This window comes from Gracilinanus agilis, chromosome 1 (genome assembly GCF_016433145.1).
Source record: "Gracilinanus agilis isolate LMUSP501 chromosome 1, AgileGrace, whole genome shotgun sequence".
Taxonomy (NCBI): Eukaryota; Metazoa; Chordata; class Mammalia; order Didelphimorphia; family Didelphidae; genus Gracilinanus; species Gracilinanus agilis.
In genome coordinates, this window is record NC_058130.1 from 328,890,895 (window position 1) to 328,908,223 (window position 17,329).

Below are 17,329 nucleotides of genomic sequence, written 5' to 3' on the forward strand. Positions count from 1 at the left end.
AGAGAGAGAGAGAGAGAGAGAGAGAGAGAGAGAGAGAGAGAGAGAGAGAGAGAGAGAGAGAGAGAGAGAAGCAGAGGTCCTTATAGTGGTTACAGAGAAGGTTTATTCCCAGGTATCATATGACAGCCAAATATAAAAATATGAGCATGGAAAGAATAGACACCACCACTAGGAGAATTAGATAATTAGATGCCTCCTATGCTTCTTGTTTCTATGGCAAAAGGAGGAAACAAAATATTACTGAGTAAGTAGTCAAGAGAAATCTGAGTTCAACTCCTCCAGGCTTAGTATTACAAATACATAATCATTAATTTTGAAATTACTCAAGTTTTGATTTGGACAATTGGGTCAAAATAAGAAACAATACATATCATGAAACTACATGATGCATTTTAATGAATTTGAGTTTGAAGTCCTGAGTCCGAATTCTGATGATTAGGGTTTGAATTTCTGCTCTGCCAAGAAGTACCTGTGTGAACTTGTACAAATCTCTAATCTGTCATGGAAATCACAATGCTCATAGGGCATATTCTCACAGGATTGTTGTGAAGACCTACAGGCAATATGTATGTTAAGCATTTTGCCAAATTTTAAGGGGATATATAAAAGTCAATTATTTATTGTTAATTAAAGGTTTCTATTATTAATAATTTTTTTCATTTGTTGAGCTTCTTCCTATGAATTGGATGAGGAAGTAGTTTGATTTTAGGATCCAGGCATATAAACCGAATGCTGCAGACCAAATGTTTCTACATATACCTATCCAGTATCCTGCCTGATCATCCTAGTTCAAACCAAGCTGTGGGAGCTTTGAGTCTAAGACAGAATGAGCTTACAGTCTGCCTTGTTCCGTTGTGGTCAGGTCTCACCTGTGAGCCAGAATGCTGTCAAGAGACCAGGGTGGTTACTTGTCCACTCAGCATCTTCACCAGAATCTCTGAATCCCAGGACGATTTTGGTGCAGGTCCCAGTGGCTTGCACCTGGAGGGTGTCTGGGTGTGCCTGAATCTCTTCTACCACGTAGGGAACTCCATGTTCCAGAATAGAGAGCATTCTGTACTTGACTGCCTCAAGGTTCCTATGAAACACCCCTTCCACTGTGAGTAACTGATTATTTTTATACTGGAGGAAGTTTTGCTTAGACATGGTGTACTAAGTTTGATGCAAAATTTGTCAAGACCAAAATCATTTTGAAATAGGTTGCTCATTCTTTAAGTAGAGAGCTAAGCTAAAGTGGAACAAAAAATTAAAAAAAAATTTCTAGGTCAAGGATATGCTAGAGAAGAAGGACAGTTGAAGTGGGAGGAAAAACATACCTTAAAGAGCCAAAATACACAGGCAAGAGGGAAAACATCTCCACCCAACAGGAAATCAAACTGATGTTAAGAAATACCACAGAAAAGGAGAATCTGGAAAACTCCTCATTGCATCATCACTCCATGACGAAAGGGAAACCTTAACTAAGAGCCTATATGAAACTTGGAGCAATAAGAAATTCTAGGATCAATGTATAATACTGTATTCCTTCCTGTATTAATCCAATCTTTAATGACTATAATGGAAATCTTTTTTGTTCATATTTTCTATCTTTTGAATATCGTCAAAGCACAGTTTCCTTCCAGGTGTCTCATACTCTCCCAAGTTTAGATTTAGTCAATAAGTAAATATTTATTAAATAGCTATTATGTTTCAGGAATGATGTGAAGTCACTCAAGTTTGTCACAAGAATGTCACAAGAAAACCCCTGTTCTCAAAGAGCTCACAGTGTAATAAGAGATAGAATGCAAATTACTAAATATGAACATGATATGTACAGCATAAATTCAAATAATCCACAAAGGGAAGGCACTAGCATTAACGAGGAGGGGGAAAAGCCTTCTTGTAAAGGATATGATTTTAGCCAAGATTTGAAAGAATCCAGAGAAGTAAGGAGGCAGAAAGGAGATGGGAGATATTTAGAGCCATGGAACATTCATGGAAATTGATTACTCACTGTTTACTGTGTGAGAAGAATCAGTGAGAACTGTGAAAAAGAGAGAGATTAGACCTCTGGTTTCCAGCTTTGAAAGAAAAGACACGTGGTTCTAAATTCTCTTTACTGGGAGGTCCCTGAAGAGAGAAAAAATATCTTTGGGAAGAAGCTGAGGAGAAGAGGTACAACTTCAATCAGGTTTCTATCTCCAGCTTACTACACTGGAAACTTCAGTGGAGAGTTGGTTGTTAAATATTTACCAGCCCACCTGTGTATACAGCCTAGAAACACCAAGAACTGAGCAGTGCATTCACAGGTCACATATTCACCTTGGAGTAAATGGAACACCTCTTTCCTTAGAGTATTTTTTCATTATCGAAGAAATCAAACCAAGAGCAAAATTTATTTCTTCTTTTTAGAGATATTTTATTTTTCCAATTACATGTAAACAATTTTCAACATAACATTTTCCAAAATTACAAAATCCAATTTTTTTCCCTTCCTCCCTTCCCTCCCTCCTTTCAGGAAATAGTAAACAATTTGATGTGTTATATATGTATTATCATGCAAAACATACTTCCATATTGGTTAATGTGGTAAGAGAATACTTTTATAAAACCATAACCCCAAAGTAAAAATATGAATAAAATAATGTGGAAAATAGTATGTTTTGATCTGCTTTCTGTTTCAACCGTACTTTCTCTGGAGGTGGATAGGATATTTTTGTCATGAGTCCTTCAGAATTTTCTGGGATCGTTGTATTGCTGAGAATAACTAAGTCTTTCACAGTTGATCATTATACAATATTGCTATTACTCTGTACAATGTTCTCGTGATTCTGCATATCTCACCTTGCATTAGTTCAAATATGTCTTTCCAGCTTTTTCTGAAATTATCCTGCTCATCATTTATTATAGCATAATAGCTCTATAATCCCATTATCATCATATACCACAACTGATTCAGCCATTCCCCAATTGATGGACATCCCATCAATTTCCAATTCTTTACCACAACAAAAAAGAACTGCTATAAATATTTTTGTACAAGTAGGTACTTTCCCCTTTTTTATGATTTCTTTTGAGATACAGACCTTATACTATAGGACTAAAGGGTATGCATAGTTTTATAGCCATTTGGGCATAGTTCCAAATTTCCTTAGAAAATGGTTGGTTTAGTTCACAACTTCACCAACATTGAATTAGTATCCTGATTTTGCCATGTCCTTTCCTACATTTATTACTTTACTTAACTATTAAAAAGAATATAGGGAGGAAGACCCACAGATGTGGATAGTGGTAGATCCTCTCAGGGATCCTCCTGAATACCCAGCCAGGTAGTCTAACCTCTGGTTAGTAAGAGTGAAAGTGAATCACTTTCTCTCACTGGGCTAGTTGTACAAATGCCTTGGAAACAATTGTTATAAAAACAGTATCTCTTTTATTTTAAGAGGGAATACAAACTGAGCATCAGAACAAGGGGTCCCTAACTCCATCGGATCTAGCTAATTGCCCACAATCCTCTATGTCACTCACAAGAGGGAGCCTTTTGTTCTTCTGGCTAACTTAACTCCCTGTTTCTATCTAGGTATCCCCAAAACTGACTAAGCTAACTAACCCCTTAGTAGTTGGATTGATTTATTCCCCCAAAACTGTCTCCAAAACCTATTATGAATGAACTCCAATGGCTAAGTTCACCCCAGGGGGTCTGACCCCTGAGGTAAAACCTCAAAGCGGATCTGACAGGATTTTTTTAGGCAAACCTTCTGAAAATCACAGCAGGTATGGTCAGATCCCTTTCTAGATCTTTCCCAGTTAAATAGAATACCTCCAAAGATGAATTAGGGGTATATTCCTTCTCCACAGTCAAGTGAGGTAGATGAGCTCTGATAAGTATGCCTTTCCTCCACCATTCCTGGACAGGAAGTTCTTAACCTCCCATAGGAAAGCAAGTCACTCTAGCTGTTGTCATTTCCAAACTGTTCCTCCTCTGCCTTCTGCCTGCTAAAATTCTTTCCCTTGAGTTCCTAATATGTGCCTTAATGTAGCCTTCCATTTCTCTTAAATCTTATCCTATCTTTATCCTTTTCCCATTACACTATCATATTGGCTAATCTGATAGGTGTGTGGTGGCACCTCAGAGTTGTTTTAATTTGCATTTCTCTAAGAATAATTTAGAACATTTCTTCATATAATTACTAATAGCTTTGATTTCATCTAAAAACTGCTTGTTCATATCCTTCAACCATTTTTCAATTGGGGACTGACTTATATTCTTATAAATTTGACAGTTCTCTATAAATTTGAGAAATCTGATATTCATAAGAGAAATTTGTTTTAAAAAACTTCTCCCACTTTGTCATTTCCCTTCAAATCTTGGTAACATTGCTTTTATTTGTATGCAACCTCTTTCTGGATTCATCATAAATTGTTCCCGTCCTCATAGAACTGCTGGTAAACTATTCACTTTCCTTTATTTATGGTATCACTCATTATGTCTAAATCATATGTCCATTTTGATCATATATTTGTATAGAGTATGAGATATTGGTCTACATCTAGTTTCTGCTATATTATTTTCCAGTTTTCCCAGTAGTTTTTGTCAAATAGTGAGTTCTTATCCCAAAAGCTGAGGTCTTTAGGTTCATCAAACACTAGATTGCTAAGGGTATTTACCCCTGTATTTGTGTATCTAATCTATTCCATTGATCCACCACTCTATTTCTTAACTAGTACCAGACTGCTTTGATGACTACTACTTTAAAGTGCAGTTTGTGATCTGGTTCTGTGAGGCCACCTTCATTCATATTTTTTTTCATTAGTTCCTTTAATATTCTTGACCTTTTGTACTTCCAGATGAATTTTATTATTTTTTTCTAGTTCTATGAAATACTTTTGGTAGTTTTATTGATATGGCACTGAATAAGTAAATTAATTTAGGTAGAATTGTCACTTTATTATATTATCTCAGCCTATACATGAGCAATTAGTATTTTTTCCAAAATTTTAGATATTATTTTATTTGTATAAAATGTGTTTTGTAATTGTGTTTGTATAATTCCTGTTTTACAAGTAGATGTCTGGTATTTTATATTATCTAGGGTTATCTTAAATGGAATTTCTCTGTCTCTTGCTGCTGGGCTTTGTTGGTAATATATAGAAATGCTGATGATTCATAAGAGTTTATTTTATATCCTGCCACTTTGCTAAAGTTATTAATTATTCTAACTAGTTTTTTACTTCATTTTTTAGGATTCTCTGAATATACTATCATATCATCTGCAAAGAGTGACCATTTAGTTTTCTCATTGCCTACTTTAATTCCTTCAGTTTCTTTTTCTTCTGTTATTACTGAAGATTTTCTAGTACAATATTAAATAATAGTGGTGATAATGAGCATCCTTGCTTCACCCCAAGCGTCTAACTCATCCCAATTGCACATGATACTTGCCGATGGTTTTAGATAGGTACTACATATTATTTAAACAATGGTCCCTTTATTCCTATGCTTTCCAGTGTTTTTAATTGGAATGGGTATTGTATTTTGTTGAAGGCTTTTTCTACATTATTGAAATAATCATGTCATTTCTGTTAGTTTGATTATTTATGTGGTCAATTATGATTATAGTTTCCCCAATATTAAACCAGCCCTGCTTTCCTGGTGTGAATCCTACCCAGTCATAGTGAATGATCCTTGTGATATATTGCTAAATCCCTAAGAGCAAAGTTTCAAAGAAACTGACTGAGACCAACTAAATCCTTTTGACACAATTCTCTGTCTCGATTCTCCAGCTTTAGCCAATAAAAGAGGCTGCTGTCTTCTATCTGGTTAGAAGCCTGGAACTAGTTTTAGAGAACAAAATCTCTCCAAGGTACTTCAATTACAAGTCATCACAAATCATCCCCAAAGCAGATTCCTCAGCTTTGTTCATGTGGGGAGTAGCATCAGATTAGCTCTGCAAATTTTCCAAACCCTAGAAAGTAAAAAAAAAGCCTAAAAACAGAGAGAGAAAATTTGTAATGGAAAATATGGGTTCTTCCTTATTAGCAAATACAGACTTTAAATTTGATGACTCCTAACAAAGGTAAAGAGGTTCTAAAGTTCTCCAACGGACAGGCAAAGGGAAATAAGTTGCTGAGTGGAGGAAAGTGAAGTTACATATTACATATTTTATTCCCATTATTCCTCTCTATCTCAGTTGTCCTACATGTATGTACTTCAAGTATATAAAGAAAAATTCAAACAAGTGACTTTGACGCAAACCTTAGTTAAAGTCAATATGAAGTTATCAATATTCCTACCATGATGGTTAGCACATTGGGCAACCACATTGCACAACTTCCCCACATTTCTATTATAAGAAGACTTAAAAATCTATAGATCACAACAATAATGTTTCTGTTTCAAAGTCTATTCTGTCCCATGTGCATGATCTGCATCTAACCTGGAACTGGTTTTCCAGTATCCTGCTTCTCACAGGATAGAGAATATGAAATGTAAACAACTGTGGTGTTTGGAGATACTCAAGGATGACATATAGAGCAGTGGTAATAAAGATAAGATCAAGGATATAGGTAGAGGAAGTAAGCTGTTCATATAGGATAAGAGAAGAATCTGTAGATCATGGGAAAGAAAGAAAACTCAAGATTGTTTCAAAGAATCCTCGCATGGAAATTGAAAGGCTCCTAGAACAGAGGGAAAGGTTGAATTGAAAAATAAATGGAGAAAGGTCAACAACTATAAATCTGAGTAGAGAGGGAAAATTATTGTCCTGTTAGGTAATATATCTTATTTGAGAGAAATCCATGAAATGATAAAAATGATATTGCATAATCATAAATGTAGGCATGAATTTATGTTTGTAAATATGTATATGTGTGAGTAGCACTACAATATGGGAGTTAGCCACAGATGTCCAACACTTTGACCAGTTCTAGAACCCTTTTCTCTTATGGTGTGTGACCTCAATCTTATAGTCTATCTTGTTCATAATATTGGCTTACTGAAATAGGATTTTCATTAGCTAATGTGGGTATTCTTCAATTATGCCTGATTAAATTGATGGGCAAAAACATTTTTAACACCACAGGTTTACTCCTGAAGTCAACGCCAAATTAAATGCAACCTAATCTGTAGCTACACATAAAACTGAGTCAACCCTTTGAATCAATCGGACAATTAAAGTCTGTTAAAGTACACTATGGACTAGCTGGAGATGATAAGAAAACTTGGTCTCCCTAAATTAAGTCTCTCCAGTCCATTTCATCCTTCTCACGTTGGCCAAAGTAATTTCCCAAAAAAAAATTTATGTCACTCCCCTAATCTATAAACTCCCATGGCTGCATGTTACTTGTAGGATCAAATTAAAACTCCTGTTTGAGTCTTAAAGTCTATTCAGCAACTAGGTGGTACATTAGCTAAAATATGGATGTGGAGACAGCAAGACCTATGCACAAATCTAACCTCAGACAACTTTTATCTGTGTGGCCCTGGACAAGTCACTTCACTTCTATCTGTCTCAGTTTCCTCATCTGTAAAATGGGGATAATAATGTTTACCCTCTGTAGTTATTGTGAAGATAAATAAATAATAAAATGCAAACCTTTATGCACTATATAAATGGAATTCTTTTTTTTAAAACTTCATAATTTGGCTCCAAACTACCTTTCTAACCTTCCCTTCATGCAAGACAGGTAAAATACCCTTCGTACTGCTCCTCATTTACTCTATTCCATGGAATTCACTCATTCCTCACTTCAACCAGGAGACTCCTAAATTTCCTTCAAGTCTTTGCTAAGACTTCTTCATGTTCATGAAAACACTCATTCCCCCAAGCTGCTAATATCTCTCCCTCACATATTAGGTGCTCTATAAAAATTTGTTCATCACTTGATTTATAGATTAGCAATTCTATATTCCAGTGGCACAGAAATCTCCTGATGAGCAATTTAGTTAGACAGAGAGGGCATTTAAACTGGACTTCAGAGTTAGCCTTGATTAACCAAGATGATTTTTATATTTTAAAGTCAATTAAAAATACACCTACAGTAGATTTGATTTCCACCATAACTTTCTGGCAAGAATAATTATGTGGCTCTTGGGACACAATAAGGAAAATGCATTACTACATAATATAAGATTAAATTATACTTCTTTTCTTTCAGGTGGACCTTCTAGTACCTACCAAAGTGACTGGCATCATTACCCAAGGAGCTAAAGATTTTGGTCATGTACAATTTGTAGGTTCCTATAAGTTGGCATATAGCAATGATGGAGAACATTGGACTATATACCAAGATGAAAAACAAAGAAAAGATAAGGTAAGAAAATAATTTGCTTGGTGTAAAAGCTTCAGAGATAGAGAGGAAAGTAGTTGTCCCTCTGTGAAACTGTTTGAACAGATTGAATGAGCCTTTTAATTCATTATTCAAAACGATCCAGACAGATCACATAGAAAGAAATAACTTAACAAAGGAAGCACATCAAACTACAGGGTCTGAAAACGCATGTTATCCTTTTAGGATATATTTTATTAAAATTAACTAAAATGTACAGATGATAAGGAATTATACATGTTGAGCAATTGTGTCAGAATAAATCTTATTTAAGGTGAAAAATAGAATTCTGCTATTACTCCTTTGCCACAAAAATATTTTCCATACCTTGTCACTATAACATATGTGAATGATTGATCAATGTACATGTTTGATTTGTGATATTTTTCTTTAATGTGTTATTTATTAAAAGGAAAGGGTTTTACAATAATATGTGTGCTTCTTGTGACAGTAGAAAGAAACTGAAATTGAGTATGGTCTGGGAATTCATATATATGGAAGACATATTTGGGGAATCCTTAATCAGTTTGTAATAACTTCCCATCAAGGATAATAATAGTTGTTGCACATTTTCTTTGTTGATAAAATAGGCTATGTTTTCCTCTTTTGCTTTTTGATGATCATGTTATCATTTGATAAAACATATATTTGTTTTTTTCTTAGTAAATAAGCACATATAAATTTATTTTACATCACTAGGCACATTTTAGTATTTTCTCTGATATATTATGATCATCATTCATAATATTTCTTACTCATGTTGCTAGCAGAAATTTAAGTATGTAATTGCTTAAGGATATATATAGAAATGCCAGTTGTTTTATATAAATGATTGGTTGAATTCATTTAAGGAACCATGAGATACATTTATGGACATTTCTGTAAAAATATACTTACAAATACACACAGGAATAGATTTGTATATGGTCCTTTTGTATTGAGCTATGCATGCGTATATGTATGAAAGAGAGAGTAAATCTCTCTCTCTCCCTCTTTCCTCTCTGTCTCTTCCTTCCTCTATATTTATGTACAAATTATATACATATAAACATAATATGTGTTTGCATCACATATAAAACATATATATATATAATGCATACATATGAGGCAACATAGTAAAATATAGGATAGAGAGAGATATCTTCTGAATCAATTCCAATTTTGTCTTTGAAATCTACTAGCTACCTGATCCCAGGTATATCTCTTTACATGTAATTTGTAGACTGGATCCTGATCTATATTGCTAGAGGGAATTTCCTCATGCAGACTTACCTATATCAGTTGTAGGTCTGGATAAAATTGTATGTTCAGCTAGAAATTGTAGGTCTATTTTTAAATGTATAAGGTGTGTAATTATTTTGAAAATTTCTGACAAATATTACCTTCATGAGCTGCGCATTATCCTTCATGCTTTTCTTTTCTTTTTTAATTAAATTTTCTTTTCATTTCTCTGTGTCTCTCTCTGACAGAGAGAAAGACAGACAGATAAAGCCAGAAAGACAGTGTCAATCTGGACCTGTAATTTCTTCTCTGAGCATAATTCCCGGTTTGGAAACTCCTTCCAATGATGAAGGCTGGCAAGTCATCTATAACTTATAAACTTAGTTACTAAGTCACTAGAAAGTATATTAATTTTAACATGCTCACACAGCCAGAATTTGTCAAAGGTTCTATTTGAAGTAAGTTTCCCCAACATAATGTCAGCTTTCTCTCCACTATATAATGTTGTATCTTCATATCTACTCTCCTAAAAATGAAAGTTTAAATTTTACAGTTTTTTATTGTAGCTATTCTTTATGTTCAGAAAACATGGTCTAGTGAATTAAAATATATCCTTGGAGTATAGTAGATCTGACTTCAGGTACTGCCTCTGTCACAACTGTCTATGTGAATCTGGGAAAGTAACTTTAGCTTTGAATTCTCCAAGAGGATGACTAAATGAAGTGCCAGAGTGAAGAAGTGTCATTCTCTATTGGGAGAGGACATTTTTTCACTGGACTATTGCCCATATCAATGAAACTGCAGATCCTTTCCCTATCTTTCTTATTAGATCTCTTATTAGATCTCCTTAACTTTCTAGATTTACTGGCAACTAGAGTATCAAAGGCAAGGTCATTGATAGCTATGTTAGACAACCTAGGTAGGATGGATTCTTTATTGCTAAATAGTTTCAACTAGTGAAGAGCATCCAGGAATACAAAGATCAAGGAATGATGCATCATTATTACTTTCTAAATTCTCTCTATACCGTGTAAAAGGCTTGGTTTTGGAACCAGCTGTCCCAAATAGTCTCTCCCAATCAAAAGACTGATTTTTTTTCATTATTTACCAGAGGACATTGAAGTTGATTGAATTACAGAATTCCCTTCATATTTAAGGGACAGAGTACTATTTAGGGCAGGGAGAAAATAGCAGGAGGTTGTAAGAATAATTAAATTTCATTCCTGCAGTCTAGGATTTATGCCAATATATGCCCACTCTGCCTAAGCAAGAGGATATTGATTAGAGTAAGAAGCAGATACATTCTGTGAAAGTGGTCTTAAAGTTTGAATCTAGAGGACTTTTAATAATGTTACAGATTACTTCAGTTCATTTCAGTCTTTTTAAATGAGCAATCTAACATGCTGAGAGTTTAATTATCATGAATTAGAATTTTACTATTTTAATAATAGCCCATGCACTTTGGAGACAGATGAACTCCATTAATTGTGTTCCTGAAATCAATGCTGACCACTCTCTTCCCAAAAGAACTTGATAAAATAATGTAGAAGTAAATGAAAATGGTCACCTACTTGAATTTGACCTATTTGATGGAATTCTTCCTTTTGTACCAGTTATTTTGGCATTTGTTGCCAATCAAAAAGCAGTAAGCATGTATGTTTACTAGCTAAGTGACCGTGGACAAATCACAAAAACTCTATGGACCTCAGTTTCCCCTGCCATATAATTGTGAAATTGGACTTAATCGCCTCTAAGATATCTTCAGATGCAAATCATTACTATGAAAACTATGCCAGGCACCATGCTAAGCCTTAAGAGACAAAGCAAAGCAAAAACAGTTCTTGCCCTCAAGGAGCTCACAGTCTAATGGGATCTGAGACCAAAAGTAAATTACTAAATAGATAAATAACTAGAGAGATAATAGATAGATAGATAATCTACACAATATATATGTATATATATATCATGTACACACAATGTTTTGTTATAGATTTATTTGTGAGTGTTGTAGCATCTATTTCTTTAAAATGATTTTGCTAATTGATTATTATTATCATACTTATTTAATGGAAGCTAATTGCACTGTAGCAAGAAGCATTTATTAATAGAAAAGATGGGATGAAGTTCTTGCATCTGGGTAATTCCTATACTTCATCTTTGTTAGTTATGGACTCAGAATAAGTGAGATGTTGGAACTCTTCATCTGGCAGCCAATTTAATCTGACATACAACCATATCTACAGCTGTCAAGGTCATCTCAGTTTGATGAATATAAAAGATCTGCTTTTAGTGACTAACAGATGTCCTATGGGAGAAGGTAGGTTCCTAATATATAAAGCTCTGAAATCTCCTAGGATCTATTAGATCTCATTCCACAAATAAATATGTTATACGAACACTTCCAAATATATTTGAAACGATTGAAATTTATCAAGAAAAATGACTATATGAAGACTAGGTAGGATGGGCAACTTACCTTTTCTTAGAAGTCTAAGACATTAGAATAACTGACTCATTGTGATTGGTGTCCCTTTTTGCTGCAGAGATCAGTATTTAGTCTTAAGAATTTAATACATTTTTAAATGTCTGCCTCCTGAACACTAGTTTCTCATTATTTTCATATTGTTCTCTATCAATTAGGGTCAATAATTCCATAATGAATACTTTAATAGGAAAATTAACTCATAAGTTTTAGATGATTAGAGGCACATAGCATTACATGGATGTCTCTAAATCTACCACCTTAGAGAAAGTCATCACAATAATTACTATAAATAATTGTAAGTAATTTCCTATCAAATTATAACTAATGTAAAAGACTTATAGCAAAGACTCTTCAGAGTCATTGCTTTCTCCCTACTTTTCATCACTTAATAAAAATAGAATTTTTAGAGAAAGTTATAAATGAAAACTAAAAAAGGAGCAAATGCTTATTCTCAAAGTTAATTTCAAAAGTGATATAATAATTATTTTAGTTTGTGTATATTACAGTATAAGTATTCTATAATTTTATACTTATAATAGTTATAATATATACTTATGGATTATAATCATATATTATATTATATTCCTATATCAGTACTTCTGCAATTAATTTTGAGTATAAATATATGCCCCCTTATTGATTATTATTCATACATTTTCTCTAAAATTAGAATTTTGACCAAATGATAAAAAATATACACACACACACACAAAGTTCACTTGCTGCTTAGTACATTGAATTATTATTAAAATAGTTTTAAGAAGGGTCTTATTCCAGGCTTTTAAAATCTCCATTATTCCAAATTGCCTCATTATAAATGGTCAAAATGAATTGAAGCTAGAGCATGAAATCTCCTGGGAACAAATCAGTAGTTGCCTTCATGCCCTAAATACATTTGCTGCCTTTGAATTTTGGGAAAAAGGAATTAAGGAACCTAGGAATATATATGTAAGAATATAAACTATTTAAAAATCAATAATGAAGAACTTAAGATTTTTAATTTTTTTGAATTTTAAGAAAATAAAGGTGATTATGAAAACAAATCTGTGATTTCATTACTGTTATAGATATCTCATTGTGAAATCTACCTCCCCTGAAGAGGACCAGCTAACCATCTGTAATCATGCTCATACCTATCTATAACAATTTGAAAAATGTTTAGAAAAGAATAATGATCATATACTGTGAAAAGATAGTCAGTGCCTTATGGGAAAGTATATATAAACATAAGGCATCTTATTAATTTCATCATTATTTTTTAATTTTTAAGCAACAAGAATTTGTTAAGTCTCTAATATGTGCCAGACACTTTGGTAGGTTCTGAGACCACAATTAAAATAAATAAGTAAACAAATAAATAAATGGATGTATGAATAAGTGAATGCATGCAAAAACAAAAGGAGAGAAAGCTAGTTTCTTCTCAAATAGGTAAATATAAGATATATATAAAATATATGCACAAAGATTGAGAGAAAATAATATCTGAGGACACCAGGAAGAGTACCTTAAAGGAAGTGGTACTTCGATTGAGACTTGAAAGGAGTCACAGGTAATAAGAAGTATGTATGTAGAGAAAAAACAGACTCATCTTAGCCAACAGCTCATTCACAAATATTGAGTTGGGAAATGTAATGGTTTATATTGGGAACAGCAATCAGTAGAGTTTTACTTATTATTATTCTTTGAGTTTTCTTGGCAAAGACACCAGAACGTTTTGCCATTTCCTTCTCCAGCTCATTTTACAGATGAGGAAAATGAGGCCAACAGGTTTAAGGGATTTATCCTGGGTCCCACAGCTAGTAAGTGTTTGAGGAAGGATTTGAACTCAGGTTCCACTGTGCTACCTGGTTGCCCTTTTGTATAAAATATGTGGAGGATGGAAGAAGGAAGTGCCAATATATAATCATTTTAAAAGCCTGAAGTCAGATTGTTAAGGACTTTAAATGATAAAGAACTTTTTTGTTTTATTCTTAAGGCCATGAAATGACACTGAATCTTTTTGAGAAGACACAAAGTGAACAAAACTATGCTTTAGGAATATCAACTTGACAGTTATTTTGAGAATTGATTAGAAAAGGGTTAGGTGAGAACTAGAAAGCCCAGAATTTAAGAATGCCTCAAAAAGCCAAACTGTGACAATGAGAGCAGTGCATTTTTTTAATTGCATATAATTTCATACAAAACAATCACTATAATTTTGTGTTAATTGATTTGTCTGGTCCTTCTAGTGCTAGAGGAATAGAGACCAAATGGGAGGTTGTTACAGATACAGATAGAGTGAGGTATGAAGGATATAAAATGAATTTTGTTGTTTGGTCCTTTTTCAGTCAGATTATGACCCCATTTGGAATTTTCTTGATGACGATACTATAATGGTTTGCCATTTCCTTCTCAGTTGAGGAAACTGAGGTCAACAAACTTAAGTGGTTTGCCCAGGGATCTACAGCTAGTAAGTGTCTGAGACCAGATTTGCAGTCAGGAAGATGAGTCTTTCAGTTTCCAAGCCCACTGTTCTATCTGCTGTGCCACCTAGTGCCCCAGAATTAGTAAGACTTGGCAAATGAATGCATATAAAGGTGGGGAGAGTAAAATAAAATAAAAAGTTAAGGATGACCTCTATTTTATGAATCCAGATGACTCTTAAATCTGTAGGAATAAGTATTCTTAACACATAAATGGAAGTATACTGAACTGCCAGTTGATGTCAGCAAGTTTTACTCTAGGGGTTGAATAAGGCAACTCCAATTGATTCTTAATATTGTTTGCTACTGACTTTCCATGGTTACTTTCCTAAGAAGGAAAAATAGCTTTATTTACACGTATAACATTAGCCAAATGTTTTCTTCCATGGAGCTATAATAAATAAATAAGATGTCTCAAAGAGAACATGTATCTCTGTTCAGATGTTTTTCAGTAGCAAACATTGCCAACAAGTCTTTTGTGTGTCACCCAATTTACCTCTCAATTGGTTTATATAGAAGCAACATAAAAGCCCAACATTAATTGAAATATCAGGGCTCTCATAAAAAGAAAAATAGATGTAAAAATAACATTTTCCTTGTTTGCTATAAGTGGTATAAATGAGATTCCAGGAATGTATGAATGGTTTCTCTGTCCTCCGTTAGTCAGAACTGACTAAGACTTGGGAAACCAGTATGCAGCAAGAAAATATATTTTCAAAAGTTGACTAGAGTAAAATAGCTATCTTGTTCTCTTCAACTAGAGGTCAGTAGCTCACTGTCCCTCCTACAGTCAACTTAAAATATTTTATTACAGTGCCTTTTCTATTTTTTGGTGACAGAGTCATTTGGGATAACACATATAATCAAATGTAAGGGCAGTCCATACATATTTATTTTTTGTACTATGTATTGTGTTTCATAATATTTACATTTGTTTTTCTCTGGAATGTTGGTTCATTTTTTTTCTGTACTAAAAGTCCTGGTCTCTTGTGCTCATAAAAGAGAAGACAAGTTTATTTAATAGCTGTGAAGCTAGTTCCCAAGATGTTTCTTTACAGTATGCAGCAGCAATGCTTAAAAAAAATAGAAACTACTATAATGTTTCTTTGTTTATTTTTATGTGTTTCTGGGTTCAGGACAAAGTAAATAAACAATAAATTTTAGAGAATATTCCAGATTAACAATATTTTTTTCAGATGCATTAACCTAGAGAGTAAGGGACTTCAAAGGAATCTCTTAAGTCAGAGATTTTCTTTATATGCAAGAAGAACTATTGGGAGTATAGGTGGGAAGTGGCAATGCAGAAGTATCTTCTTTTATTTTCCCTAAACTTTCTTTTTTTTCTTTCTTTTTTCTTTTTTTTAACTTTTATTTAGAATATTTTTCCAAGGTTACATGATTCATGATCTCCTCACACACATTTCTCCTCCTCCCTCCCAAAGTAGACAAGCAGTTCCACTGGGTTATACATGTATCATTGTTCAAATCTATTTCCATGTTATTCATATTTGCAATAGAACGATTCTTTAACATCAAAACCCTAATCACATCCCTAATGCACTATGTGGTCGATCATATGTTTTTCTAATGCATTTCTTTTCCCACAGTTCTTTCTCTGGATGTGGATAGTGTTCTTTCTTCTAAGTTCTTCCAGAATGACCTGGGTCATTGCATTGCTACTGGTAGAAAAGTCCATTACAATCAATTGTGCCACCATGTATTAGTTTCTGTGTATAATGTTCTGGTTCTTCTTCTTTCACTCTTCATCAATTCCTGGAGGTCATTCCAATTCACATGGAATTCCTCCATTTCTTTTTTCCTTTTGGCACAATAATATTCCATCACTAACATATACCACAATTTATTCAGCCATTCCCCAATTGATGGACACCCCTTCGTTTTCCAATTTTTTACCACCATAAAGAGCACAGCTATGAATATTTTTGTCTTTTCCCTTATTATCTCTTTGTGGTACAAACCCAGCAGTGATATGCCTGGATCAAAGGGAACACATTGTTTTAAAGTCCTTTGGGCATAATTCCAAATTGCCTTCCAGAATGGTTGGACCAATTCACAACTCCACCAGCAGTATATTAGTGTCCCTATTTTGCCACATCTCCTCCAACATTTATCTCTTTCCTTTGCTGCCATATTGGCCAATCTGTTAGGTGTGAGGTGGTACCTCAGAGTTGTTTTAATTTACATTTCCCTAATCAGGAGGATCTCCCTAAACTTTAACTAAACTCTACAGCTGCCTTGTCTATAAACCAGTCTGGAAGTTTGTACTACAAATTATATGTGATTAAAAAAACTGCTTTTACCCCATCCCATTTGTTTTCATTCAAATAGAAAGAAAATGTCATTCATTAGAAGCCACTATATAATTGTATAGATGTATTGTATAATTGCTAACTAATAATATAACTTATTTGTAACATGTATTACACATGTATTATCTAAATGAAGTTACCTTGGATTTTTAAGAAGGAATACACACTAACATCAGACTTTAACTTAAGCATTTTCTCACCACCAAAACAGGCAAAGTTGAAAGAGAATTAAGTTTCCTAATTTTAGAGTTGTAAGTGAATTTATTGCATGTTGAATATTTAGACCATTGCCTGACCAAATCTTACTAGACAATGAAAAATATTAGCCATCAGGTTTTCCTTAAAATGTTTCTATGTTTATATAATATTTTAATTACTTAAAATCATATTTTACATGATTATTGATTTTGTATTTCAGTATAAAGTTTGGGTGTCCTCCTTCAAGGAGGACTATATCCTTTGGTGAGAGGGCTTGTTGAACCTGTTCAGGATTTGTCACCCAACTCTTACCTGTGGCTCCAAGA

General features: G+C 33.7%; 1 protein-coding gene across 1 annotated transcript in view; it reads left to right on the top strand.

Moving 5' to 3' along the window:
• Positions 1 to 17,329, top strand: part of EDIL3 (EGF like repeats and discoidin domains 3) — a 516,255-nt gene that overhangs the window by 472,652 nt on the left and 26,274 nt on the right. Inside the window, exon 10 of the mRNA XM_044680592.1 lies at positions 8,137 to 8,292. Coding sequence (XP_044536527.1) covers positions 8,137 to 8,292 — 156 coding nt within the window. The remainder of the gene's footprint in view (positions 1 to 8,136; positions 8,293 to 17,329) is intronic.